The sequence below is a fragment of the Canis aureus genome, chromosome 7 (assembly GCF_053574225.1).
Source record: "Canis aureus isolate CA01 chromosome 7, VMU_Caureus_v.1.0, whole genome shotgun sequence".
Lineage (NCBI taxonomy): Eukaryota > Metazoa > Chordata > Mammalia > Carnivora > Canidae > Canis > Canis aureus.
The window spans coordinates 40,259,852-40,287,467 of NC_135617.1; the positions used below are offsets into that span (position 1 = coordinate 40,259,852).

General features: G+C 34.6%; 1 protein-coding gene across 2 annotated transcripts in view; it reads left to right on the top strand.

The window, feature by feature from the left end:
* Nucleotides 1–27,616, top strand: part of LMBRD1 (LMBR1 domain containing 1) — a 109,569-nt gene that overhangs the window by 43,734 nt on the left and 38,219 nt on the right. For both annotated transcript variants that reach the window (XM_077903492.1, XM_077903493.1), the window contains exons 8-9: nt 15,916–16,041; nt 20,893–21,045. In XM_077903492.1, the coding sequence (XP_077759618.1) occupies nt 15,916–16,041; nt 20,893–21,045 (279 nt within the window). The remainder of the gene's footprint in view (nt 1–15,915; nt 16,042–20,892; nt 21,046–27,616) is intronic.

Sequence of the window (27,616 nt, forward strand, 5' to 3'; positions counted from 1 at the left end):
TTTATTTGTCTTTTAAGAAGCAGTCACAAGTTAACAACAAATTATGAGTTAGACCTGGACTCTAATTGCTATTCTGTGACTGATGTGTTAAGCTGATTTTGCATTTGTTTTCTAACCTTCCTAGGTCAGCGTCTTACCCATTAAATGCTAATTTTAAAAAAATGCCTTTTAGAGATTTTTAAAGGTCAAATGATAGATGTAAAAGCGCTTTGAAAACTACAGGAAAATGAGTATATAACAGTTGACAAAAGATTAGTCAGGTGAAACAAATGGAAAAAGAGGAAACCAATATGTAAGGTCAACATCAAGAACTATGAAGAGTCTAACATTTTACCCTACCTGCAGCCTGCTGTATTTCTGTGGTTGTTGGCTGAAATGCAAGACTTCTGGGTTAAAGAAAAGACCTTTATATTGCACCATTAACAGCCATAGGGTTAACATTTTCTTGTGCTGGCTTCCTGAGTTCCAATTCCCATTGGGCAGTGTGAAGTGCATAAGATAATACTTTCGTATAGAAGAGGAACATTAACCTGAGGGAAGCTAAATCTTTTATAATGGACAATAATCCTGCCTGCTCTTTGCTCCAGAGAAAGATGTTGTCTTTGTTTTCCAAGGCTGTTTTCTATATAAACATCCTTGAAAGGATAGTATGGAAAAAAGTGAACATGTGTACCTGGCTTGCAAGGTTAACAGAAGTGAGAGACCCATCGAGGATTGATGTCCAATATTCAAATGGTATTTGCAATGAAAAAAATAAGGCAGTATAATGGGATAGACAATACAGGAGGCTGGTTCTACTATAAAGGTCAGGAATGACTTCTCTAACATTTGAATAGAGACTTGAGTAAAGTGACTAAGCCAGCTATGAATGAAGAGTAAGTACAGAAATTGTGAGGTAGGCACATGTGTGCTGTGTTCAGATAATAGCAAAGAAGCAAAGCCAGTGTGGCTGGAGCTCAGTTAACAAGGGGAAGGATGAATGAAGTTTAAATGAGAAATAGCCAGAGGCCATGTTATGTAGAACCTTATACACCATGGTTAGGATTTTGAATTTTATTTTGATTGAGATTAGAAACCATTGGGAGGTTTTAAATGGAGAAGTATGATAGAACCTATCTAACATTTTAATACTATTACTCTAATGGCTCTGAATTACATAAGCTGTGGCAGTGATGAGTAGGAGTGGGAAAAATGTGTGAAATTATAAAATTCTTTGAAAGCTTCCCTGTAAGAACAATATTATTGTAAAGAAAATATTTTGAATTAATATTTTATATTACTCTAACAAAAACTGTGAAAATTATCATTTAAATAATTAAACCAGATAAAATAATCATACTGACTTAGTTAAGGTATTCTTAGAAGAGCTTTACTTTTTTAGGTTGTAGAGGGCATTGATAGAGGACTCTATGATGGGGCTTTGGCTAGGAACCTGAAAGACATAGAAGGTATGCTGAATAAGTAGGGAGGGGTCCCTTAAGTCCTAAGCCCAAGGGAGAGGGTCCAGTGTAACAGTATAGCAAGGTCAAACTATCTAGGAGTTCTATTTTTTCTTAAGTAGCATAGGCAATAAAATGTGATCCTGGTGGAGAGTCTTTAGTAGTCTTCAGTAGTCTTCACTACTAAAAAGTCTTTTTAAGTCTGTGGTCCCTTGAACTACTTTACTATCTAAATTTACTAATTTCTAAAGTAGGAATAATGTTTAATAAGATTTTGATAATTTAAGTAAGCAGTTTATCAAGTCTTGGAATTTGTTGCTCACCAAGTAGTCACTAGTAGCTCAAATTGTTGAATATTCATGGTTTAGCATGGTTTAAACTATAATCCACAGCTCTTTCCATGTCTTACTGTGAAAATAAACTAGATGCTCAGTTGTATCATGATCAGTGAGAATGTGGCTTATGAAAAGATGAGTAAGTCAAAAGAGATATTCCAAGTTGGGTGGTAGTTACTTGGGGGAGGGGATGGATAGACAAACATCATTTAAATAGCACAGAATATACTCAGAAGTCTGTGGGAGAATGTTTTGCTACCAAGCCAGTCAGGCCAGTTTTACTATCTAGTGTGTATCGAGGTGACCCTGTTTAGTGGAGGGAGAGCATGGCCTTTATAGCTGAGCGCTAGTAGTGAGTGAAAGTCTTTATGTAAAACCTAGTATCTGAACCCGAGCTTCTTCATCTGTAGTAATGGGCCATTAATACTCAAACTTTATTGAAAATCAACTGTTTATAGAAATGTGATTTTATTATAGAGAGGTGGTTAATAGTGCTGATTGTTTCCTGCAGATGTAAAGTTTTGTCCTAACCTGTTATGGAAAAGCCTGAGAATTGAGCTTTTCACCTTGTAGAGCATGGAAAGAAGTACAGTGTATATTCACGGGAACTAGAAGAGATTTATTTTATTTTACTTATTTTTGAGAGAGCGTGTAAGCAGAGGAAGGGGCAGGAGAAGGAGAGAGAGTATCATAAGCAGGCTCTAAGCTCTGCGTCCAGCCCAACACGGGACTCAGTCTCATGACCCTGATATCATGACCTGAGCTAACATCAAGAGTTGAATGCTTAATCACCCAGGTGATCCAAGAGATTGATTTTATTCAACATTAAAAGTTAATACTTAAGTACTTGGAACCTGAGTGCAAAGAACTAATTATTAAAGGTAAAGTCATGTCTATCATGAAGTCTGTAACTGTTAATATTGAGCCCAGAGAAGTTTTTGTAATGTGTCAGTAGAGTATGATTTTCTTAACTACCCACTATTGTTTAGTTTAGCATCTAGGTGATTATTTAAATTTTACCGAGATTATCTCTACTATGTTGAAAGGGATAACCCAATAATTAGGTACTCAATATTAGAAGAATGTCAAACAACATACAGCTTGCCTATTCAGCTTAAATTGAAAGGGAATGCTACTTTAAAAATAATAAAACCTCTAGACACAAATATTTATGTAGATATTTTAATTTTTTGGTGCTACCAAGTGGGGAAATGTTGAATAATAATACTTTCATATAAAATGTGTCGTGTGGACCACCAAAGTGCCTATAGAAGCAGTGGCTACTGAACTTTTTATTATATACACATACCAGTAAAATATTGACTATATTGTCACACATATATATTTATGCACATATACAATATAACATGCTAATCTATATACATTTAACATAAAATATAAAGTAGTGGATTAAAGAAAAAGTGATAAACTAAAGATTCAGAAATAGAAATAGAGCATTGGTTCTCAATAATCTTTAAAGAGAGAAATGCTCTTTAAAAGTCCAACTTCCTCAGCTTTCTATGTGATACTATGTTTCATTGAGTCTATACCACTGTATACCTTTGGTATACAAAGGTACTGTAAGATGTACCTTTATTTTACATACCAATATAATGATCTCTGCCTTTGCTTTCTATTTATAATTTTTGTTTTATGTTAGTGCAAATCTTTTAAACTTGTATTCTTTTATTTTTTGTTTTTTTAACTTATATAAGTACTTTTTAAAAATTGTATCATTCTTGATGTGTAATAAGGAAAATATAAGTGAAATAAATTGGAAAGGTGTTCCTTAAAACTTCACATTTGGAATCTGAGTCTCCTGAATCACTTTTTAAAATATGTTATTCATGTTCTTATTTTACTATATACAAGATGCTTCTTTTACACTATCAAGAGAATTGGTGATGAGCTTTTCTTAAGGCCTCCACTCTTGTCTGGAATTTTCTCTGAAGCTGCTAACATACACATTTTGTAAGTGTAAGCTGTTTTTGCTGTTATTTCTTGTCCTGCCATGTGATGGGCAAATGAAAAATGGCTTTTACTTTGGGTGTGTTCCTCTAAGCTCATAAAACATTTGGTTGTTGCTTTGCAAGAAATATGGGATTATGCTGCTCCTTGTTTCTTTTTTTTTTTTTTAAGATTTATTTATTTTGAGAGAGTAAGAACAAGCACATTCAGGAGGGGCAGAGGGAGAGGGAGAGAGAATCTCAAGCAGACTCCATGCTCAGCACAGAGCCCCATGTGGGCTTGATCTCATGACCTGAGCTGAAACCAAGAGTCAGAAGCTTAATCAACTAAGCCATCTAAGTGTCTCTACTCTTTGTTTCAATAAATATTTGCCTCACTATTTGCTTCTTTGTTCTCTTTCTTCTTACACATTACCTTTTGTTTCAATGTTAAATCACAGTACTATCTTAAAGATATTTTAAGTGGCAATTAAACTCAGGAGTGGTAGCAAGAATGCATGTAACTATAGTGTAACTGGCTGTGACCAAATTTGTAAGTGTGCAAGTAATGACAAGTATGTCATGACTTCTGTGTAGCCAGTGATTTATAAGATGTATACAGATTTCACTAATGTTAAATGTGATAAAATATGTGTCTTAAAGTCCATGAGTAAAGAAGAAATCTTAATTGAGTATGTGTTTGATGAATTGTTTCATTAGTTAGAAGTGCATACGTCTTTGAGTAATAGGTGTTACAAATATATGCCAGACATTTTTGCAGTCTACAAGCAGTGGTTGGTGTTGACCCTATACAGTAATCTAAGGATCACAGGTTGGAAACTTATTCTAGATATTAGAGAGAGAGAGAGATTGAGGGAAAAGGTGCTGTTCTAAACTGGGCAAGATAACAAGGTTTTAGAAAGGTTTGTAGTTTGTATATACTTTTTCAAACGCCGGGTTTTATTATATATGGTGATTTATTTTTGGAAGGTGAAGCATAATATTAGAGGCAATTATGACCAACCTTAGAAGCATTTTTAAAGGATATAATCTCTTTAGCCTTGTTGATTTTCTGATAATTCACTAGAGGGCAGTAGTAAGCAGTGGAAGTTTAGTTTCTGAAAAGGATAGCTTTTTTTTTAATACCTTTTTTTCAAAGTCTGAGGCTAAATTCAAAAGATTATTCTATAAAGACATAAGATTGTAATGATTAAATGTTTTATGTAATGTTTTTTGACAGTTTTGCCATAATTAAATATTACAGTTAGATTTTCTGATAATCATTAAAACTTAAATATGCAATCCAAAAAAAAAAAAAAGCTGAAAAGGTAGATAATCCAAAACTATGACAACTTACTTTTATTGTTCTTTTCAGACAAATAAAAGGTCGTAAAAAGATGTTGTGTTCTGGTCCCATGTTACCACAAGGTATTACCAAGGACATGTCTTTATTTTCTAAGATTTTCATATTAAGCTACTTAGGAATTTAGTTCAGCTCTTTTAACAAATAAATAAATTCCACGGAAGGAAATGAATTCATGTGAATTAAGGTTTCTTTTTTAAAACAATTTTGGTTAAATATTATTAGAAAAAATATCAATTAAAATAATAAAATAAAATAAAGAAAAATTATCAATTGAATAAATCTGTTTTTGGAATAAAAGTAGGAGAAAAAACAATTAAGACTTGCTTTTACACACCAAATAGTCTACTGTACTTTTTTCAATCTGGCTGAGAAATCTGTGTTGTTTTTTTTTTTTTTTTTTAAGATTTTATTTATTTATTCATGATAGTCACACACACAGAGAGAGAGAGAGAGAGAGAGGCAGAGACACAGGCAGAGGGAGAAGCAGGCTCCATGCACCGGAAGCCCGACGTGGGATTCGATCCCGGGTCTCCAGGATTGCGCCCTGGGCCAAAGGCAGGCGCCAAACCGCTGCGCCACCCAGGGATCCCGAGAAATCTGTGTTTTTAAGACTTTTCTGAGTGATTCAGAGTTTGGCGGATCTAGTGATAAAATAAATGTGCAGATCAATAATGTTAATGTATAGCATTTTGTAATATAATTGAGTTATAAGCAAGGCACCCTTATAAGTCAAGGCATATTTCTCACACATGATGTAATTGAGACCTGAAGGGCATTGAAATTTGCTAAAGAAGTAGGGTTAAGAAGTTAGAAATTCTAGATGAAGGCACTATATGTAGCAAAGTGTGGAAACTGGGCAAAGCTAGAAGTAGTATAAAACTAGAGAACAATTCAGAGGTGTGAGGCATGAGATGAAGTTGGTAAGGGTCAGATCATGAAGGGTTTTGTATGCCAGGATTAGATAATTACAGTCTATTCACAAGACCAGTAATTCTACCTCTCATTGAAAAAAAAAAGTAACAAAACAACTTTTTTTAAACAATCTTACATGAAATTCTGATATATAAAAAAGTTAGGTGTACAACATAGAATTGCTCTGGTTAAAGTAGTAGCAGGTCCCCATGCAGCTACCAGTCTTCTTCTCTACCGTAGTGGCCTTAAAGGCATCTACCCCAACTCCTAGAGTGCCCTTCCAGAGCACTTTGAAAACTCTTCTAACTGGGGGCTCTTGGGTGGCTCAGTTAGTTAAGCATCTGCCTTCGGCTCAGGTCATGCTCACAGGGTCCTGTGTCAAGCTTCCTATTCAAGGCAGAGTCTGCTTCTCCCTCTGCCCCTGGCCCTGCTTATGCTCACTATCTCTCAAATAAATGAAAAAAATCTTTAAAAGAATAAATAGAAAACTATTCTAATTAGTCCTGGAGATCTTAATGATGTTAATTACAGGAGTGACATAATCTGATGTGAGTCCTAGAGATTACTTTGGTGGAAACAGTGTAAAAGATAGATTTATAGATAATGAGACAGCAGTATTTAGATGATCTTGTATTTGACAGTATTTGACAGTAGACTCTAAATAAGGGCATTGTTGATACTGACTAGAGCAACAGATTCCTTTGGAAATAATATTGAATACTGCGGTTCTATGTTTAGGGATCCATTAAATAGAGATTAACAAGCATTAGAGTAAAATAAGCTTGTTTAGAGGGAGTTGGGAGGACAAGGAATTTATTTGGGCATAAATTTGGTTGTAAAAAGCAACATACTCTTCTGTTAAAACTATATGTGAGTGGATAATTGGTCAATAGTCATTATGTAATATTCTTCAGAGCCTTCAAGCATTATATTACTTTATTTCAGTTTTGAAAAGTAGTAGAAGTATACTAGAAGAAACAAATGGGTCAAATGATAATAGGGATAAGAAAGTTCTATAAGGAAAGATTAAAGGAACATTGGGATAGGCTTTTTTATTTACATGAATTTCAGTGTTTTAAGGATATGCTATTATATATTCTTTTTATATTTTACCAAGGTTATTACAGGTACAAATTTGATAAGAATTGATTAATTACAAGAAAATTACTCTGCCTAAATTAGGTTTTCTTTTAATATGAAACAATCTTTCCTACTTTCTGTTTCTCAGGGAGGACAGGGAGGAGAGGAGATGATGGGGAAATCATGAGAACATTAACTTACATTTTAACAATCTGTAAAATACAATATTTTAAGGTATTAGAAAATAGAAGGATTTGAATGTGGGTAATAAGTTCAGCTACTGAATTATCTAGATACAATGTGCTATATATATTGATATATATATTGATAATATATTGATATTACCTGATAGAACTAGTTAATTTCTGGGATTCCTTTTTGGTCATGTTCTTTGTTCGTATTCTCCCTTTATTAAAAAACAAAACAAAACATTGATGAATAAAATGATGGTTTTAAGATTGTTGCACAAGAAGACCCTGAACTCACCTTTTCCCATGGACACAACAAAATTACAGCTATGTTTGGAATAAATTTTCTCTAAAAACCACTTGAGAACTTAATAAATAATACCTCTGCAACAAAAGGCAAAGAGACACATCAAGTAGTGTAGGAGAGTCAGCCTTACACCCACCCCTATCCCAGATGACCCCACAATCAGAAGATATCCCAAAATAAGGAACTCTCCCTTGAGGTGTGAGGGGATTGTGCCCCCTATCAGGCATCCTGACCCTAGGGGCTAGCACTGGAAAGATGACACCCTCCTTCCCCCAAAACATCTGGTTTTGAAAATCAGAGGGGGTTTAAAAGAGGAAGAATGCTAGAACTATAGGTAACAGAAGATCCTGCTCTTAAGTGGCTTGTGTACAAATCTGCTCTCCCTGAGATCCAGCACAAAAGCAACAGATTGAGAAGTGCCTACATTGTGAGAGAGAACCACTTACTAATGTTAAGGATGCTGCATGCAGCAAAGACAGGGACTTGTAGGCACTTAATATGGTGATGGAAGCATTGGTAGAGTCCATTTTTGGAATCTCATTCTAATTTGCTGGTGACAGCAGTTGAGTACCATTTTTCATTTAAAGATTTTATTTATTTATTCATGAGAGACACACAAAGAGACAGGCAAAGACATAGGCAGAGGGAAAAGCAGGCTCCCCAGGGGGAGCCTGATTCAGGATTTCATCCCAGGACCCCAGGATCACAACCTGAGCCAAAGGCAGATGCTCAACCACTGAGCCACCCAGGTTTCCCTCTAGCTCTCCCTCCAGCATGCTAGCACCAGAGGGCATACTCTGCTCACTTAATCCTTAACCTGGCTGTCAGGCATCCCATACCACATTACACCCCAGCTACAAAGGGTCAGGCTAGTGTTCTGAGCCCTGTTCTCACTCAGCAACCAGGGTGCAAATGGGCCAGATGAGCACCATAAACCCCATTTTCCCCGTCTGGTAGCCAAGCTGCACTTGGTCCAAGTGGGTGTCCTAAGTCCTGCCCAACTGTGCAGAGAACCAAGCTGTAACTGGGCTGGGAGAGTGTACTGAGCCTGGCCCTTACTATGCAACAGCCAGGCCACAACCCAGTTGGTTCAGTGACCTGAGTCCCACCTTCCTTGTGCAGCAGATGGGCTATAACTGGGCTGATAAGCACCTGAGCCCTGTCCTCCTGTAGCAGGAGCCAAGCTGTAATTAGCTTCCAGGGACACCCTAAGCCCCAGCTAATCAGCAGAGACTGAGCCACAACTGTGATGGGCAAGCTCCTGGAACCCCACTCTCCCTTCATGGTGCCCAGGCGATAACTGGTCAGGGCGAGTGCCCAGAGCCCTGACATGTCCACATAGAGTGGTTGCCTGTATGAAGTGACTGACTCTGATAGCCAAGGGAGATTGCTCTAATGGCCCACATGAACTAGCTATTACACAAGACCACTCCTTCAGGACTGAGGGAGGTAGCCATTTCACCTAATATGTTATAGACAAATAGGCAGAATGAAGAGATAGGAGAATATGTTCCAAACCAAAGAATAAGGCAAATCTCCATTAAAAAAAAAAAAAAAAAAAAAAAAAAAAGAACCTTAATGAAAGGGGGATAAGCAACCTACCTGATAAGTCAAGTAATGGTCATAAAGCTATTTAGCAATGTTGGGGGAAGAATGGATGAACATAACAAGAACTTTAGCAAAGCTATAGAAAACATAAGAAAGTTCTATATAGAAGTTATAGCTGAACTGAAAAATATAGTAGAGGCATTCAGTAGCAAAAGGGATAAAACAAACATAAAGGCAAAACTTGAAGCCAGAGCAATGGAAAACATCCAGATAGAGCAGCAAATTGAAAAAAGAATTAAAAGAAGTGATGAAGACAACTTAAGGGACTTCAAGGGATTACATCAAATGGGATAACATTTGTATTATAACATTCCCAGAAGAGATGAGAGAAAGAAAGGGACAGAAAATTATTTGAAGAAATAATGGCTGAAAACTTCCCTAACCTGAAGAAGGAAACAGATATCCAGGTTCTGGAAGACCAGGGAGTTACAAACAAGATGAACTTAAAAAGAAAAACACTCCGACACATTGTAATTAAAATGGTCAAAGTTAAACATAAAGAGAAGATCTTAAAAACAGCAAGAAAAAGCAACATACTGTATACAAGGGAAGCCCCATAAGACCATCAGCAGATTTTTCAGCAGAAATTTTACAGGCCAAAAAAAAAAAAAAAAGAAAATTTTACAGGCCAGATGAGAATGACATAGCTAAATTTACTTATTTATGTGGCATAATATATTTAAAGTGCTGAAAGGGAAAAAAAACTACCACTTAAGAATTTCCTACCTGGCAAGATTATCATTTAGAATTGAAGGAGATGTTAAGAGTTTTCAACATAAACAAAAGCTAAGGGAGTTCACCACTAGGGTTAAAGACAAGAATAGAAAAAATAAGAATATAATCGTTAGTGGGGTGCCAGGGTGGCTCAGTTGGTTAAGTGCCCAACTCTTGATTTGAGCTCATGCCATGATTTCAGGGCTATAAGATCGAGCCCCGTGTTGGGCTGCATGTTCAGTGGGGTGTCTGCTTGAGATTTTCTTTGTCCTCCCTTTACCCTTCCCCCTAGGTGTGCACGCATGCTCTCTCTCTCTCTCTCTCTGAATCTTTTATATATATATATAAAATTAGTGAAGGGATACATAAAATAAGATGTAAAATGTGCCATCAAAAATATAAAATGTGGGTAGAGGAAATAAAAATATAAAGATTTGGGATGTGTTCCAAGGTAACTTGAAAGATAATGTTATATACATGGATGTTATACATGGATATTATATGTGAAACTTAGAGTAACCACAAGAAAAAACTTAGAGTAAATATACAAAAAGAGAAAGGAAACTTAATGATACTAAGGGAAATAAATCAGGGAAGAGAAGAAAGGAACAAAGATGAACTACAAAAAGCGCCAGAAAACAAGATGGAAAAAAGACAAAACAGTCTTTAAAACCAAGATGTTAAGAAAAAACAAGAGTGTTACATATTGATAAAGGTATCAATCTAATAAGAAGGTATAAATGTTTATGCACCCAATTTGGAGTACCTAACCATATAAAGTAAATACTAACAGAAATAAAAGGAGAAATAGCAATACAATAATAGTAGTGGATTTTAGTATTCTCTTGGATCAATGAATTGGTCATCCAGACAGAAAATAATAAGGAAACATTGGCCTTAAATGACATATTAGATCATATGGATTTGATACATATAGAACATTCCATCCTAAAACAACACAATACACATTCTTTTCAAATACACATGGAACATTGTCTAGAATAGTTCATATGTTAGGCCATAAAACGAGTTTCAGTAAATTTGAGATTGAAACCATATCAAGTATCTTTCCAGTCACAGTGGTATGAAGCTAGAAGTCAGTTACAAGAAGAAAATTGGGGGGAAAAAAACCCCACTAACATGTGGAAGCTAACAACATGTTATTAAACAGCCAGTAGGTCAGCAAGGAAATCAAAGAGGAAATCCAAAAATACCTTGAGGTAAATGAAATACCTTGAGGTAAATGAAAACAGAAACAGCATTCCAAAATCTTTGGGATACAGCAAAAGCAGGTCTAAGAGGGAAGTCATAACAATACAAGCCTACCTCAGGATACAAGAAAAATGTCACATAAACAGTCTACATTTAAAGGAACTAGAGAAAGAAGAGCAAACAACCCCAAAGTTAATGGAAGGAAATAATAAAGAGATTGGAAAAAATTGGGACTAAAAATCCAATAGAGAAGATCAATGAAACAAAGAGCTGATTCTTTGAAATGATAAAATTGACACACTTTCAGCCAGACTCATCAAGAAAATGAGCCCAAATAAAATCAAATCCAAAGTGAAAAAGAAATTACAACTGTTAGCACAGAAATAAAAGAGGATCATGAGAGAATACTTTAAACAATTATATGCGAACAAATTAGGCAACCTAGAGGAGATGGATACATTTCTAGAAACACAGCTTCTTCTAAGATTGACAGTGAAAAATAGAAAATCTGAATAGATCAATTACTAGTAATAAAATCGAATCATTTACAAAAAACTGCCCAGAAATAAAAGACCAGGTCTAGATGGCTTTACAAATGAATTCTACCACATGTTTATTTATTTTTTTTTAAGATTTTATTTATTCACGAGAGAGAGAGAGGCAGAGACACAGGCAGAGGGAGAAGCAGGCTCCATGCAGGGAGCCCGATGTGGGGCTCCATCCCAGGACTCCAGGATCATGCCCTAGGCCGAAGGCAGGTGCTAAATTGCTGAGCCACCCAGGGATCCCCCTACCACAAGTTTAAAGTAGAGTTAATATCTATCTGCCTAAAACTATTATACAAAATTGAAAAGGGAAGAACACTTTCATGCCCATTTTATGAGGCCAGCTTTACCCTATTACCAAAACCAGACAAAGACCCTGCAGAAAAAGAAAACTTTAGGCCAATATCCCTGATGAACATAGATGCTAAAATTCTCAAGAAATCAAAGTCAGTAATACATGAGAAGGATCTTACAGGGGATGAAAGGATGGTTTAGCTTTTGCAAATCAATCAATGTGATCGACCTCATTAACAAAACAAAGGGCAAAAATTATATGATCATCTCAATAGATGTAGAAAAAGCATTGACACAATTCAACATCTGTTTATGATAAAAACTCTCAACAAATGGTTATAGAGGGAACATACCTTAACGTATGAAGGCCATATATGGCAGACCCACAGCTGACCTCATATTCAGTGGTGAAAAGCTCAAAGTTTTTCCCCTAAGATTAGAAACAAGGCAAGAATACACGCTCTCACCATCTTAATTCAACATAGTATTGTAAGTCTAGTAACTGCTGTTAGGCAAGAAAAAGAAATAAGAGGCATCCAAATTGAAAAGAAGTAAAACTTTCATTATTTGTAGATGACATGATACTATATATAGAAAACTCCATCAAAAAAAAAAAAAAGACTCCATCAAAAAAAAAACAAAACAAAAACTATTAGAACTATTAAATGAACAGTAAAGTCACAGGATACAAAATAACATACAGAAATCCATTGTATTTCTGTACACTAATAACAAAGTAGAGAGATTAACAATCCTATCTACAATTATATCAAAATGTACAAAATACCTAGGAATAAATTTAACCAAGGAGGTAAAAGATCTATACCCTGAAAACCTAAAGACCTTGAGGAAAAGAAAATGAAAGCAACCCCCAAACTGGAAAGATAATAACATATTCATGGATTGGAAGAGTTAATATTGGTAAAATGTTCATACTACCCAAAGTAACCTCAGAATCAGTGCAATCCTCCTCAAAATGCCAATGGCATTTTTTCACGGAACTAGAACAAATAATCCTAAAATTTTTATGGGACTCCAAAGAGCCAGAGCAATCTTGAGAAAGAGGAACAGGGGATCCCTGGGTGGCGCAGCGGTTTGGCGCCTGCCTTTGGCCCAGGGCGCGATCCTGGAGACCTGGGATCGAATCCCACGTCGGGCTCCCGGTGCATGGAGCCTGCTTCTCCCTCTGCCTGTGTCTCTGCCTCTCTCTCTCTCTCACTGTGTGCCTATCATAAATAAATAAAAATTAAAAAAAAAAAAAAAAGAAAGAGGAACAAAGCTGGAGGAATCCAGCCCCCTGATTTCAAATTATACTACAAAGCTATAGTAATGAGAATAGTATGGTACTGGCACAAAAGACAGTCACCAGGATCAATGGAATAGAATAGAGATCCCTGAAATAAACCCGTCTTTATATGGTCAGTTACTCTACATGAAAGAAGGTAAAAACAAATGATGAGGAAAAGGCAGCCTTTTAAATAATGGTATTGTGAAAACTGGACAACTACATAAGAAAAAATGAAATTGAGCCACTTTGTTATACCATATACAAAAATAAGCTCTGAATGGATTAAAGATGAATATAAGACCTGAAACCATAAATCTCCTTAAAAAATAGTAAGCTTTTTGGCATTTCTCTTAGCAATATTTTTTTGATATGTTTCCTCAGGCACCTTGCCATCAATAGCAAAAATAAAATAAATGGGACTATACACAGTGAAGGAACTCATCAACAAAAGGAAAAGACAGCTATTGAATGGGAGAAGATATTTGCAAGTGATATATCCAGTAAGAGGTTGATACCCAAAATATATAAAGAACTCCTACAACTCAACAACAAAAAGACCCAACCTGATTTAAAATGGGGGCCCCAACAGACATTTTACCAAGAAGGCATACAAATGGCTAACAGGCACATGAAAAGATGCAGCATCACTACTAATCAGGGAAATGCAAATCAAAACCACAATAACATTACTTTACCCCTGTCAGAATGGCTAGAATCAAAAAGACAAGAAATAACATGTTTGGCAAAGATATAGAGAAAAAAGAACCCTTATGCAATGTTGGTGGGAATGCAAATTGGTGCAGCCACTCTAAAAAATAGTATGGAAGTTCCTTAAAAAATTAAAAATAGAAATACAGTATGATCCAGGATTTCTGCTGGGTATTTACCTGAAGGAAATGAAAACACTAATTCAAAAAGACGTACCTCTCTGTTCATTGCAGCATTATTTACAATAGACAAAATATGGAAGCAACCTACATGTCAATTGCCAGTTGAGTGGATAAAAAAGATGTAATATGCATGTGTGAACAACATGGGGATTAGTGGTGCTGACCCAGTTCGAAAAGACTTATGTACCTTTTGTTCATTGCAGTATTATTTACAACAACCAAGATATGAAAGCAACCTATATGTCCATCAAACAAGTGAATAGATAAAGAAGATGTCATGTGCCTTTGTGAATAACATGGGGGTTAAGGGTGCTGACCCCCCACATGTGTGAAAATCTGTATATAATCATTGACTCCTCTTAAACTTAACTATGAATAGACTATTGTTGACCAGAAGCCTTACCAATAGCATAAACAACACATATTTTGTATGCTATACAAGTTATATACTGTATTACAATTAAATGGAGAAAAGGAAATGTTAAAATCATAAGATTAAATTTATAGTATTTATCAAGAAAAGATTCTATGTATAAGTGGAACCTTGAAAGTTCAAACCCAAGTCATTCAAGGGTCAACTGTAGTTTAAATTGTCACTAAAGATATTTGGAGTTGATATCTAGGTAAACAGAGTTTTAGGGAAAATATGCAAGATCTCCCAGGATATTTTGGAAGTTTTGGGATTAAGCCTAAGAAATAGTATTTATCACTTCTGCCTACATTCATTGTCTTGAATTCAATTTCGTGAGCCTAATTTAACTTCAGGAAAGACTGGCTAAAATAGTTTGTTCTGTGCTTAGGAGGAAAATGAAGGCAATGTGTCTGCTTTAGAGCCTGTTGTGCAAGTATGATCAACCAGGAGGTGACAATTGACAGTTTTGTTTCTAAAGATTTAATGATTTAGAATAATAGTTATGTAGCAATTGCCATTAAGTGTTACATGATTTTAATTAAAAGTAATCATTTGGGACTGACTAATAATGGAATGAGGTAATACAAAATGATACATTTATTCTTTTTTTTTAAATTTTTTTCAATTTTTATTTATTTATGATAGTCACACAGAGAGAGAGAGAGAGAGAGAGAGGCAGAGACACAGGCAGAGGGAGAAGCAGGCTCCATGCACCGGGAGCCCGACGTGGGAATCGATCCAGGGTCTCCCGGATCCGGCCCTGGGCCAAAGGCAGGCGCCACACCGCTGCGCCACCCAGGGATCCCTGATACATTTATTCTTAATGACGATTAATATTAGAAAACTACTTTTAGGAAGATATTTAAAATACTTAGCATAATGATTAATTACACTTAAAACTTATAAATTATACAGATAATTAATATGCTAATTAAATAACACATGTATGTTAAAATTTATTTTAGTCAGGATTTACTTATATAGTCGGAAAAATTGTTTTTTCCATAGAAAATAATTTTGTAAGTTGTTTTTACTAATTTACACTATCTTAACCTGTCATTAATCTGAATTTATGGTTTATTACTTTGGTAAAGTATTCTATTTACACTAATTTTGCAACTTCTCCTTTGAACAGTACATGCTATCTATTCTGTGAATAGTTAATATTACAGATATAAGTTAATATAACTGTAAATATGAAGAGAATTATTGGACAGCATAATCATGATTCACTCCCATATACTGTTCTTCAGTGACTATGATCCTTCACAATGGCTTATACTCTTTTGCATTCATTTTAAAGGACATTTTTCTCTCAAAATTGTGCATATTATGTATAAAATAATAGTACTAAAACATTTTAATTTTCTTTCTTTTAGGCCTATGGCATGTCTGCATTACCTTTAAATCTAATAAAAGGCACTAGAAATGCTGCTTATGAACGTTTAGAAAACACTGAAGACATTGAAGAAGTGGAGCAACACATTCAAACGATTAAATCAAAAGTGAGTTGTTATTTTATTGTAATTGGGAAGCATAAAAGGATGTTTTCTTTGCACTACCTTCTGATAATGATTTAGACATTGCCAAACCCATATTTTTGACATTGTTTGAATTTTCTTGTACCATATCCTTGACAAACCATGTCCATTGTTTTAAAATTTGTCTTCTGTGATATGCAAGACAATGTCAATTTGAGAATTTCTGTCAGTGTTCTAACAGCGAAAAGCAAAAGTTTTGCTCAGGTCTGGTCAAGACCTTGCTTATTCTCAGATATGCTGATTTCATGTTGTAACATCAGTTTTTATGGTATCACGTATGTTCAAGTTATATGTACTAGTGGAATAAGCTAAAAATACTTATGTAATCACTTGCCAGTTAAATGTACTTCTAAAAACACAATGAAGTTTCTTCCTCTATCACTTTCAAGTAACAGATAAATATTAATTATAGAACATAGGAAAAAATGGAAAGTTTTCTAAATTATGCTAAGATAGCATAATCCTGATACAGAAATCAGATGATAATTGCGTACAAAATAAATGACTACATATGTACTGGTCTTTCTTATGAACATAGAAGCAAATGTTTTAATACAAAGAAAAATATTAGCAATTCAAACCTGTGCTGTAAGAAGAGATTACAGCATTATCAGATTAGGTTTATCCTAGGAATGCAAGGATGATACATTAGAAAATCTGTTAAAGGAGTTTAATGTATTGAGGATAAATGAGAAATATAACCATTTAAATAGATGCTAAAGAATATTTAGTAAAAGTCAATTTGTAGTTACGATTTTTAAAAAAGCCTTACAAAAATTAGAAGAGAAGAGAGTACTTAGGAAAGGAACCCTATATTGAGCGTCATACTTAATGATGAATTAATAAATATTCCCATTGAAGTCACACACAGGGCAGTGTGGTCAGTACCCTTGTTGCTCATTAGCATATTCCTGGAGGTCTTAGATAAGAAAGAATGCAGGTATAAACATTAGAGGGAGAGGGAGAAAAAGGGAAATATTCTTTATTAGTCACAGATATCATCTACAAAGAATATCTGAAAGAACAAACTGACTAACAGAACTAATAAGAGTTCATCAAAGTGCTGGATACAAACATAAATCATTAACCAGTTGGAAGATGGAATAGAAAATGATCTCATTCACAATAGTTGCAAACTATAAAATAATAAGAAATGTCAGAATCTTCCTGGTAGAAATTATAAAATTTATTTAAATACATAATAGGAGACTGGACTAAATGGAGAACTTCATCAGTTCCTGATTGGGAAGATTGAATATTATAGAGATGATAGCTTTTCATAAGTTTATGTGGAAATTTAGTGCAATCTATAAAAGACAGAATATGAAATTTTTGTAGACTCCATCCCATACAGTAAAACAATCCTGAATTCAAATAAAATACAAAATTTACAAAACATTAGGAGAAAGTAAAAATAAAATTTTTATCTCGGTGTATAGAAGACCTTTCTAAACAAGACACAAGATAACTCTAAATGCTAAGAGATTGGTGAATTTTACGTTTTTAACTTCTAAAATTTATGTGCCCAAAAAGCACCACCAAAAAGAAAGTTAAAGAACCAGCAATAATGTAGGAGGAAATAATCTGCAATATAGGGTGTGTATATATATATATATATATACACACATATATATATATATATATATATATATATATACAGAGAGAGAGAGAGAGCGCATCTTCAAATCAGTAAGAAAAAGGAGGGCAGCCCTGGTGGCTCAGCAGTTTAGCGCCGCCTTCAGCCCAGGGTGTGAGCCTGGAGACTGAGATTGAATCCCATGTCAGGCTCCCTGCATGAAGCATGCTTCTTCCTCTGCCTGTGTCTCTGCCTGTCTCTCTCTCTGTCTCTCATGAATAAATAAATAAAATCTGTTAAAAATGAACAAAAGACACAAATAGAGTATACTGAAGGAAAAATTGAATTGTCCAGTGAAAATATAAACTGATGCTTCAGCTCTTCAGTAGAGTAAGACCAAGCATCCCAGCTTGCCTAGGACCCAAGGGGATTTTCTAGAACATGGAACTTGCAGTGCAGAAACCAGAATGGTTGATCACCCTCGTAATGAAAGATATGCTAATTAGAACAAGTCAGTATTTTTTTAATCTTTTAGACGTCTTTGAAATTTTTACTTTTGTCAATTATTAAAGAGATTTTAGAAATAGATGTCCTGCTTGTGGGAATGTAAACCATACAGCTTTTTAAAGAAAATTGTATGATGTAATATGTGCCTGTATACAAACACATCCCTTTTAATAAAGTTTAATCCAGCAGTTGACATCTAGGAACATATCTTACTCAATTACATGTATATATTTGTATCTGGGTGAATAAGAATGAATAAGAATGTTTGTGCACATTGTTAATACTCTCAAGAAAAAAAACAATCTAAGTGCTCAAAAGTAAGGTATTTATTAAGATACTATGGTATAATGTGGTGTGTAGTGATGAAGAGGAATGAGGTAGGTATTTATAGACTGAAGAATATATCTTTATAGAACCAAACCAGATGCTCTCAGTTCAAATTCTCTCTCTCCTCATTATGCTTATAATTCTGTCCAAGCCTTATTTTACTCATCTAATAAATGGATATAATATTACTACCAACTTCAGAGTTTTATTCTGAAGATTTAAGGAGAATAAATATAAAAGAACAAATCTTTTTTTTTTAGGGACAAGAAATGTGCTCAAGAAATGATAGCTGTTAGGTACAACAAAAACCCATACGAATATTAGCATATATGCATTCATGCAAATACATAGAAAATGTATAGAAGGATACTGAATTGCTTAATGGTGATAACAATAAGAAAGGGCAGTGGTACTCTGGGACAGTGTGAAGGGAAGCTTTCACATTTTACTTTGTTTTAAACAAAGGGTATGTATTCATATACTTTATAACTACGTTTTTTTTTTTGTTTTGTTTTTTTGTTTTTTTTCCAGATGAGATAATTAGCTGACTGCTGGGTTTCTATCCTGGTGTTTTGTTTCTCTGACCAAAAATTATTCTTATATTGGTTTGGTCAGTAGGCAAAGCAGAATGGAGTTCTATCCTTCACTCCTCTGAAATACTCACCAAATAGGCAGATGGATAACTTGGGGTTTATTTTCAGTGGACCCTTAAATCGGTTTACTTTTTTTTTTTCTCCTGAACTAGTGAAAGGTAGTTATTATATAAAACTACCTTATTATTGGTATCCTTTTGATATTAGAAAGGCACTTCGGAGAAAAATTCTATGTTTAAAATACAAATTATTGGACTTTTCTCATTCCACACACACAAAGTATTACTGCTTGGATCTTTCTTCTAGAAAGGAGTGTTTGTTACATTCCTTTGTCCTTCCAAAAATACCTTTCTCTGAGGCTTCTTTTCTGGGGGGGTTATAGTTTGATTACTTAACTAAAAGGAGTGAAGGTGATTAAATATAGTCTAGTGAATGCAAAGTATGGTCTCTGGACCAGTAGCACCAGCATCTCCTCAATGCACATTTTAGGCCCCACTCAAGACCAATTAAATTTTATTTGTGGGGTCTAGAAATCTGTGTTTAACAAACTTTGCAGGTAATTGTTATGCATGATAAAGTTTGAGAAGCAACATGACAAGGTATGGAAGAGGACAACTGATTCCAGAAGAGCATGGCAATGCCATTATGTAAAGAGATCATTATAACTATGTAGATCTCTTTATTAAAGGATAGTTGAATTTTGTCTTCATTATATCTATGATTTCAGATGAGGCTGTACTGGGCTATGTTAGAGAGCAGTTTTGTTGACGCTTAAGAACCTATTTAAATCTGAATTAGGGATATTAACATTTTAATATCTTTACAATTTACTTTTTAAAGTATGTATGTATGTATTTAAGAGAGGGAAAGAGCATGAGTTAGGGGGTGGGGGCAGAAAGAGGGAGAAGCAGACTCCCCGCTGAACAGGAAGCCTGATGTGAGGCTGGATCTCAGGACCCTATGATCATGAGCTGAGCTGAAGGGAGACACTTAACTGAGCCACCCAGGCACCCTTGATATCTTTACATTTAAAAAATGTAGTTCCATGCAAATATTTTTCTTGTTGCCTACAATAAAAGCAAACAAATTTGCATTTCACCTTTTTTGTATTTAGCACTTGTCATATTATTGGAATTTCTTATTGTACCCTATTGAAGACACTTAGGGGGCGTGGGAGTTCAAGTAGGAAGGTGTTATCTTTGACATCATGAGAAAAGTACTGCTCATGGTTATAGTAAGCATCACATAAAAATAGATGGGTGAGAGTTACCGTTAGTAAGTTGGCCAAAGAAAACATTCATTTGCAAAAGTATTTGGAGAATAAGAAAGTGATAATTTTTAGCAATTGTTATAAAAACCTATATAGCACATACTAGTATTACATCCCTCTGCTGCTGTCTGAATCAGGGGCTGATTGAAGGGAGGGGAGGGGTGGAACCAAATATATTAAGATAAGGGATAGGAGGAGGAGCTTGGAGGTGAGGGAGAGTAAGTGAGCAAATTGAATAAAGTGCCCTACAAAAAAGGCATTTTTAGAGATACTTATCTCTCTCCACATAACTACTATATATTTGGAAAATAGAAATCAAGAAGTTTGATATTAAATGGACATACATCTACATTTTGATGCTGACCTTGGTTCAGAGATATGTATTGTCACAAAGATCTTGTCATTTTTTTTTTTCAGTTTGTAAATTTGCGTAAGGAGTATCCAACCTAAAAAAGGGCTTGTTGCATGATTTGTTAAATCTGATGGGTACTTTACTGAGACCTTAATGATAAAAAACTTTTATTTTATTCTGTTATTTGCAGAGCAAAGATGGTCGACCTTTGCCAGCAAGGGATAAACGGGCCTTAAAACAATTTGAAGAAAGGTTACGAACCCTTAGGAAAAGAGAGAGGCACTTAGAATTCATTGAAAATAGCTGGTGGACAAAATTTTGTGGTGCTCTGCGTCCCCTGAAGGTAAATGGAGTTTTAAAAAATTATGTTGTCACTCTTCTCTCAAGTTTAGATAGACCTCTCAGAGTAATTGAGTTCTCTTGTGAGGCATTACCGCATGGTACTTACAAGCATGAATTTTGGAGTTAAAGTGATTTTGAATCATAGCTCTGTCATTTGGTAGTCTGCGCCAGTTACACACCTCTCTGAGCTTCATTCATTTACTCATGTGTAAAGCAAGTGTTAAAACAGAGGTATTGAGAAATTTAAATTAAAATATAGATAAGTAATGTAGTATGCTGCTAGCACATTTTGCAAGTTTGTACTTCTCCATAAATAGAACTGGGACCCATACTAGAGCTCAGGACTCTAACTGAAAGTAATAGAATTTGCTTCGTTATTAGTTGGTGTGTTTCTGAAAGTATGTAAAAAGATATTATTTAGGACAGAAAACCATTAATTTTTCTTTCTTTTTTTTTTTTTTTTTTTTTAATTATCATTTGCTAGCCTTGCTTGACTTCTTTGGACAGTGGTATCTAAACTTAAATACCTATATTGAACTAAGGGTGTAATAATTCAGCTTTGAAAAAAGTAGCTAGAACTGCTGGCCACAGACTTCTGTATTATCCATTCTGTATCTGGCATTTCAAACACCAGAGCTTTGTATATAATAGTATACAAGTTGTAATTTAAGAGGTGCAGTGAATAGACAGGTTTGAGGAAAGGCAAGATAAAGCTATAAAGTAGGTTTTGGCTAAGTTGAAAAAAAATGATTTAGAGAGCCCTGTGAAAGGATTAGTCAGGTTGAGTTCTGCTTTGTCTTCCTCTTGTCAGAAAGGAAATAAGGAAATGCATTGACTGCTCACCAAAAAAAAAAAACTGCTTTTTGAAAGAGCTCTTCAAAAATATATTGTAATATTAGATCTATTGTGTATTACATTTTGAACCTTCTGTTAAAATCAATTTTGTTAAAGACTCACCGCTCCTTTTTTGCAGGGTAATTATTTTCATAATGCCAAAAGTATGATGCAACCTTCCTCAGACTTTTTTTTTCTTCATCTCCTCAACCTTATCCTAATTCTAAATTTTATATATGGCTTCTTTATAAATATTTATAACCTGGTCTCTAACATTAGCTGCCTTGATTATAACATGCTCTGTTCTATTTCACTGAACCTGTGTTTAGAGGAATTTTTAAATCAACTTTATTAAGTGTACAGATTGATTTTGCCAAATAGAGATATGTAGATATAGATCTACATTAATGCAGAAAAGATACTTGATGTCTTTCCCTGTTCAGTCAAACTCAGATCCCAGACAACTGTTAATGTCCTCTATTGTTATAGTTTAGTTTATATGTTATAGTTTAGTGTTCTATAATTTCATGTAAGTGAAATCAGAGTGTAGTGTAATCTTTTTTTTCTGGCTTCTTTAGTGCAACAAAATGCTTTTAAGATTTGTCTGTGTTGCAGGTTTTCTTTCAGTAATTTATTCTGTTTTACTGCTGGGTAGCAACCTGATATGTGTGTCTATGTCACGATTTGTTTATCCACTCACCTGTTAGTGGAGATATGAGTTATTTGTAGTTTGAGATTATTATGAATAATGTTGATGTGAACATCTAGTGTAGATGTGTGTTTCAATTTCATTCATTTTTCTTGGATAAATAGTAGAATTTCTGGGTTTAATGTTTAATGTACGTTTAACTTTATAAGAAACTGCCAATGTATTTTCCAAAATGGTTTACCATTTTGCATTCCCACGATATGAGATTTCACATTGCTTCACATCCTTGTCAACTCTTACATCGTAAGTTTGTAATATCTTTCAATATAAGATTGTAAAATCCATCTGATGGATGTATAATAGTATTTCAGTATGGTTTTGATTTATATTTCCTTGGTGACTAATGAATACTGAGAATTTTTTGGTATTCTTATTGTGTATTTTCTTTAAAATGCCTGTTTAAATCTTTTGTCCTTTTTTAAAATTAAGTTTTTGTTTTATGAGTGAGTTACAAGAATTCTTTATATACTACACATTAAAAACTTTGTCAAATATATGTATTGTGAATGTTGTCTCTTTATGACTTGGCTTTATGTTTTCTTAACACTGTCATTCAAAGATGTTCCTTAAATTCTTACTGCAATCATTTTTCTCATATGCTTTCTTCTGGAAATTTTATGGTTTTAAACGCTCTTATATTTTAGGTTGTAGTCCATTTTAAGCTAATTTTGTGGGATGACATGACTTAAAGGTTTGTTTTCCATATGGATATTCAGTTGTTTCAGCAGCATTTTTGTCAAGACTGTTCTTTGCTTATTGACTTTCCTTGATACTTTTCTCAAGTCAATTCATCATGTGTATGTGTGGGTCTATTTCTGGACTTTCTCTTTTGTTCCATTGATTCATAGGTCCTTATGCTAAAACTTGATCACTGATGTGTTTTACAATCAGTCATGAAATTAAGTATTGTAAATTCTTCAGGTTTTTAAAAAATATTTTATTTATTTGAGAGAGAGAGAATGAATGGGGTGAGTGGTAGGGGAAGAAGCAGATTTCCGTGAGCAAGGAGCCTGATGCAGGGCACGATGCGGAGCTCAATCCCAGGACCCTAAGATCATGACCTGAGCCAAAGTCAAGTGCTTAACTGAGCCACCCAGGTACCCCTTTGGTTTTGTTTTTCTTTTTCAATATTGTTTTAGCTATGGTAGATCCATTGCATTTCTATATAAATTTTAGAATCAACTTAGAATTCTACAGAACACCTACTGGGATTTCTATTTGGATTACTTTGAATCTGTATGCAGATTTGGGGAGAACTGATATTGTAAACTTGAGAAATGAGAGTTCGTTCCAGTGCACAGCAAGCCAGTAAAAACTGAGGCTGGCCTTTCCCAGTCAAGAAAGGCTGTTGATTGCTGTGGCACCACCCAGGATAATAGGGAGCTAATGCTCTAAAGACCTGAACTATATGGTGGCTTGCAAGTGAAGGTTTTTAAAGGCAAATGACAGGACCCCTCCTGTCAGTGGAGTCCGCCTTCTTAGGAGGCCCATGTTAGGAGGTGCTCTGGTGCTGCTTAGTCTGGTACCCCAGAGGTCTCTTCCATCTCAAGAGTTTTGGAATCTGAAAAATACCTTTATGTTTTATGTTAGAAATTTCATTACATTTGGTACGTTTGGTGATTGTATCTTTACTTTTAAGCTAGTAGGGTTGTATTCCTACAGGTTCCCTGGCCAATCCAGCTGTGCCCAGGGATGGTAGGACCTTTAGTATTCATTCTTTAATCTGAACTGACAAGATGGGTGCCGGCTTTAATATTTTAATACTGAATCTTCCAGTCCATGAACATGAAATATTTCCATTTATTTATGATATCTAAAAGTTTTCTCTGCAGTATTTTGTAGTGTTCAGTACAGAGGTCTTGCAAATATTTTGATAAATTTATCTGTATCTTTGTTTATACTGTTACACATGATTTTGTTTAATTTCAAGTATCAATTATTGGCTTCTTACTATGTAGAAATTTGTTTTTGTACAGTTGATCTCCTATCATGCAACTTGGCTAAATTATTACTTGTAGTAGCTTTAATATAGATTGTTAAGGAAATTTTATGAACATGAACATGTTAGCTACTATAAAAGACAGTTTTGTTTCTTCCTTTTCAATTTAAGAGTTCCAAGTGCTCTTTTTTTTTTTTTTTTTTTTCCTTATTGCACTGGCTAAAATCTCCCATACAATCACCTTACCACTCATTCTTTTTGTTACATAGTGTATTATTCTTGAATATGGATCGAAATTCATTTTCTGGGCCTGTTAGGAATAACTAGGAACAGTTAGGAATAATAGGCATGCCTGAAGAAAAACTCTGGGAATACACACTTACTGTTATATAATTGAGGGTTTAACATGAATGTGAAGGGATAAGCATTGCTTTTTTTACTTAGATGAAATATGAAATCACTTCTCTGTGACAGTTGATATAATTCAAAAATAGGAAGCCACATGTTCTTAGTGCTTCTTAAACATTAGCATCCAAATAGTCCTAGTGGAAGAAGGTAGAGACAGGTTTGCTTATCCTTCTGCATTGCTTAGTACATGCCGAAGGTGACATAAGACCTGTGAGAAACTCCTGATACAAAATTTCTTTGAAGTTATACTCTATCTCAAAATTTTGTGCTAGTATTGCCTTTTACGCTGTATTCTAATCCATGTTTTTTTATTATAAAATGAATTAGATTTAAATTTTTGCAAATGCAAAAGTTCAGAGTTCTATGATTACACAACTTTTTATGAGAAAATATAATATCTTTCATTAAGAGTAGACCCCCATGAGATACCTACTGATCTTGTGATTTCACATTGCCATGTATGCTGTAGGGTTTGCAGGTGTGGACTGGGCTGTCACATACATCTGGTTTTGAGTACTTGTTCTGATCCTCACCAGAGGATATAAACTCTTGTTACTTCATCTTTTTCTTGTCTTGTCTTTTTTTTTTTTTTTTCCACTTTATTTTTGAGAGAGAGAGCGCGCACGCACACGCAGGGGCAGGCAGTGGGAGAGAAAAACTTTCGCAGACTTTTCACTGAGCTTGGAGCCTGACATGGGGCTTGATCACACAACCCTGAGATCTTGACCTGAGTGGAAATCAAGAGTCGGACGCTTAACCGACTGCACCACCTGCATGCCCCGTTATTTCACCTTTCTAAACCTTAACTTTTCTCATCCTTCTAATGGAGTTATCTATTTACCTTATTTTTGTTATGGGAATTAAAAGAAATAATGTATGTAGTGTTAGTGCCTTTTGATGTAAACAGCTCAGAAAACTGCAGCTGCTGTTGTTACAGTTCTATATATATGGGATTTTTTAACTTCTTAAATACTGCCATAGAACTCAAGGGAAAAAATCAGTTTTGTGTTGCAGACATTTATAAAACTAAGCATCTAATTAGAGTAAGTTAATGGCTTCTACAAACAGTGTTTATATATAATACCAAACACATCTAAGCATACAGTCTAATGTTAATTAAATACTTGGTTAATTTCTCCCCATCAGGAGGGCATATGTTAAGCTTATACAGCTAATTGGCCTTGGTAACCTTTAGATTCATTAGGTTTTAAATACAATTTTTGATATATACACACATATACCTCCCATTATGTACATACTTCTTGTATTTACATAGAAAGTATAAATTCATGTCTATAATTACATAGATATTTTTCACACTTTTTTATTGTGGTAAAATATACATAAATTTGCCATTTTAACTATTTGTAGGTATGCATTCAGGGGCATTAGGATATTCACAACATTGTGCAACTATCACCATTATCCATTTCCAAAACATTTTTTCATCTCAAACAGAAACATTGTGCCCATTAAACAGGAACTCCCCATTCCTCACCGACTTCCCCCAACCCGCATCCCCTAATGACCTCTATACTGCTTTCTGTCTCTGAATTTGCCTATTCTAGTATCTCATATAAATGGAATTGTACTGTATTTGTTCTTTTATATATGGCTTATTTCAATTTGTATAATTTTCAACATTCATCCATATTATAGATGTATCAAAATTTCATTCCTTTTAAGATTAAATAATATTCTGTTATATGTATATTTCCATTTTGCTTATCTGTTAATGTACATTTGGGTTGTTTCCAACTTTTGGTTATTGTGAATAATGCGGCTGTGGTAACTGGTATACAACTCTGTGTTGAGGCCCTGCTTTCAATTCTTTTGAATATATACTTAGAAATGGAATTACTGGATCATATTCTAGTTTTGTGTTTTTACTTTTTGAGAAAACTGAAAACTGTTTTTCACAGTGGCTGTATCATTTTATATTCCCACCAGAAATGCACATGGCTTCCGATTTTTCCACATCCTTGCAAACACTTATTTTCTGTTGTTTTGATGATAATCAATCTTGTGGTTGTGAAGTGTCATCTCATTGTGGCTTTGATTTACATTTCCCTAATAATTAGTGATGTTGAGCATCTTTTCATTTGATTATTGGCCATTTGTGTATTTTCTTTGGAGAAATATTCATTCAAGTCCTTTGCCCATTTTTAAATTATTTGTATTATTGTCAAGTTGTAAGAGGTTGGTTTTTTTTAATAGTCTGAATATTAACCCCTCATCAGATAAATGATTTGCAAAGATTTTCTCCCAATCTTAGGTTGTCTTTTCATTATATTAATAGTGTTCTTCATAAACACAAGATTTTAATTTTGATGAAGTCCAATTTATTTAATACTTTTTGTTGTTGCCTATGCTTTGGTGTCTTATCCAAAAAATAATCACCAAGTCGAGTACCATGAAGATGTTTTCCCCTTTTTATCCCTAAAAGTTTAATAGTTTCAGCTTTTAGGTGTAGGTCTTTTGATAACTATATTGAGTTAACTTTCGTATATGGTTAAGGGCAGAGGTCCAGTTTCATTCTTTTGCATTTGGCTGCCCTTTGCCCAGCACTATTTGGTGAAAAGATAGACCTTTTCCAATTGAGTGGTCATGGCACCATTGTCAAAAATCACTGGATCATACATGAGAGAGTTCATTTCTGGTATCTGTTATATTGGTTATATA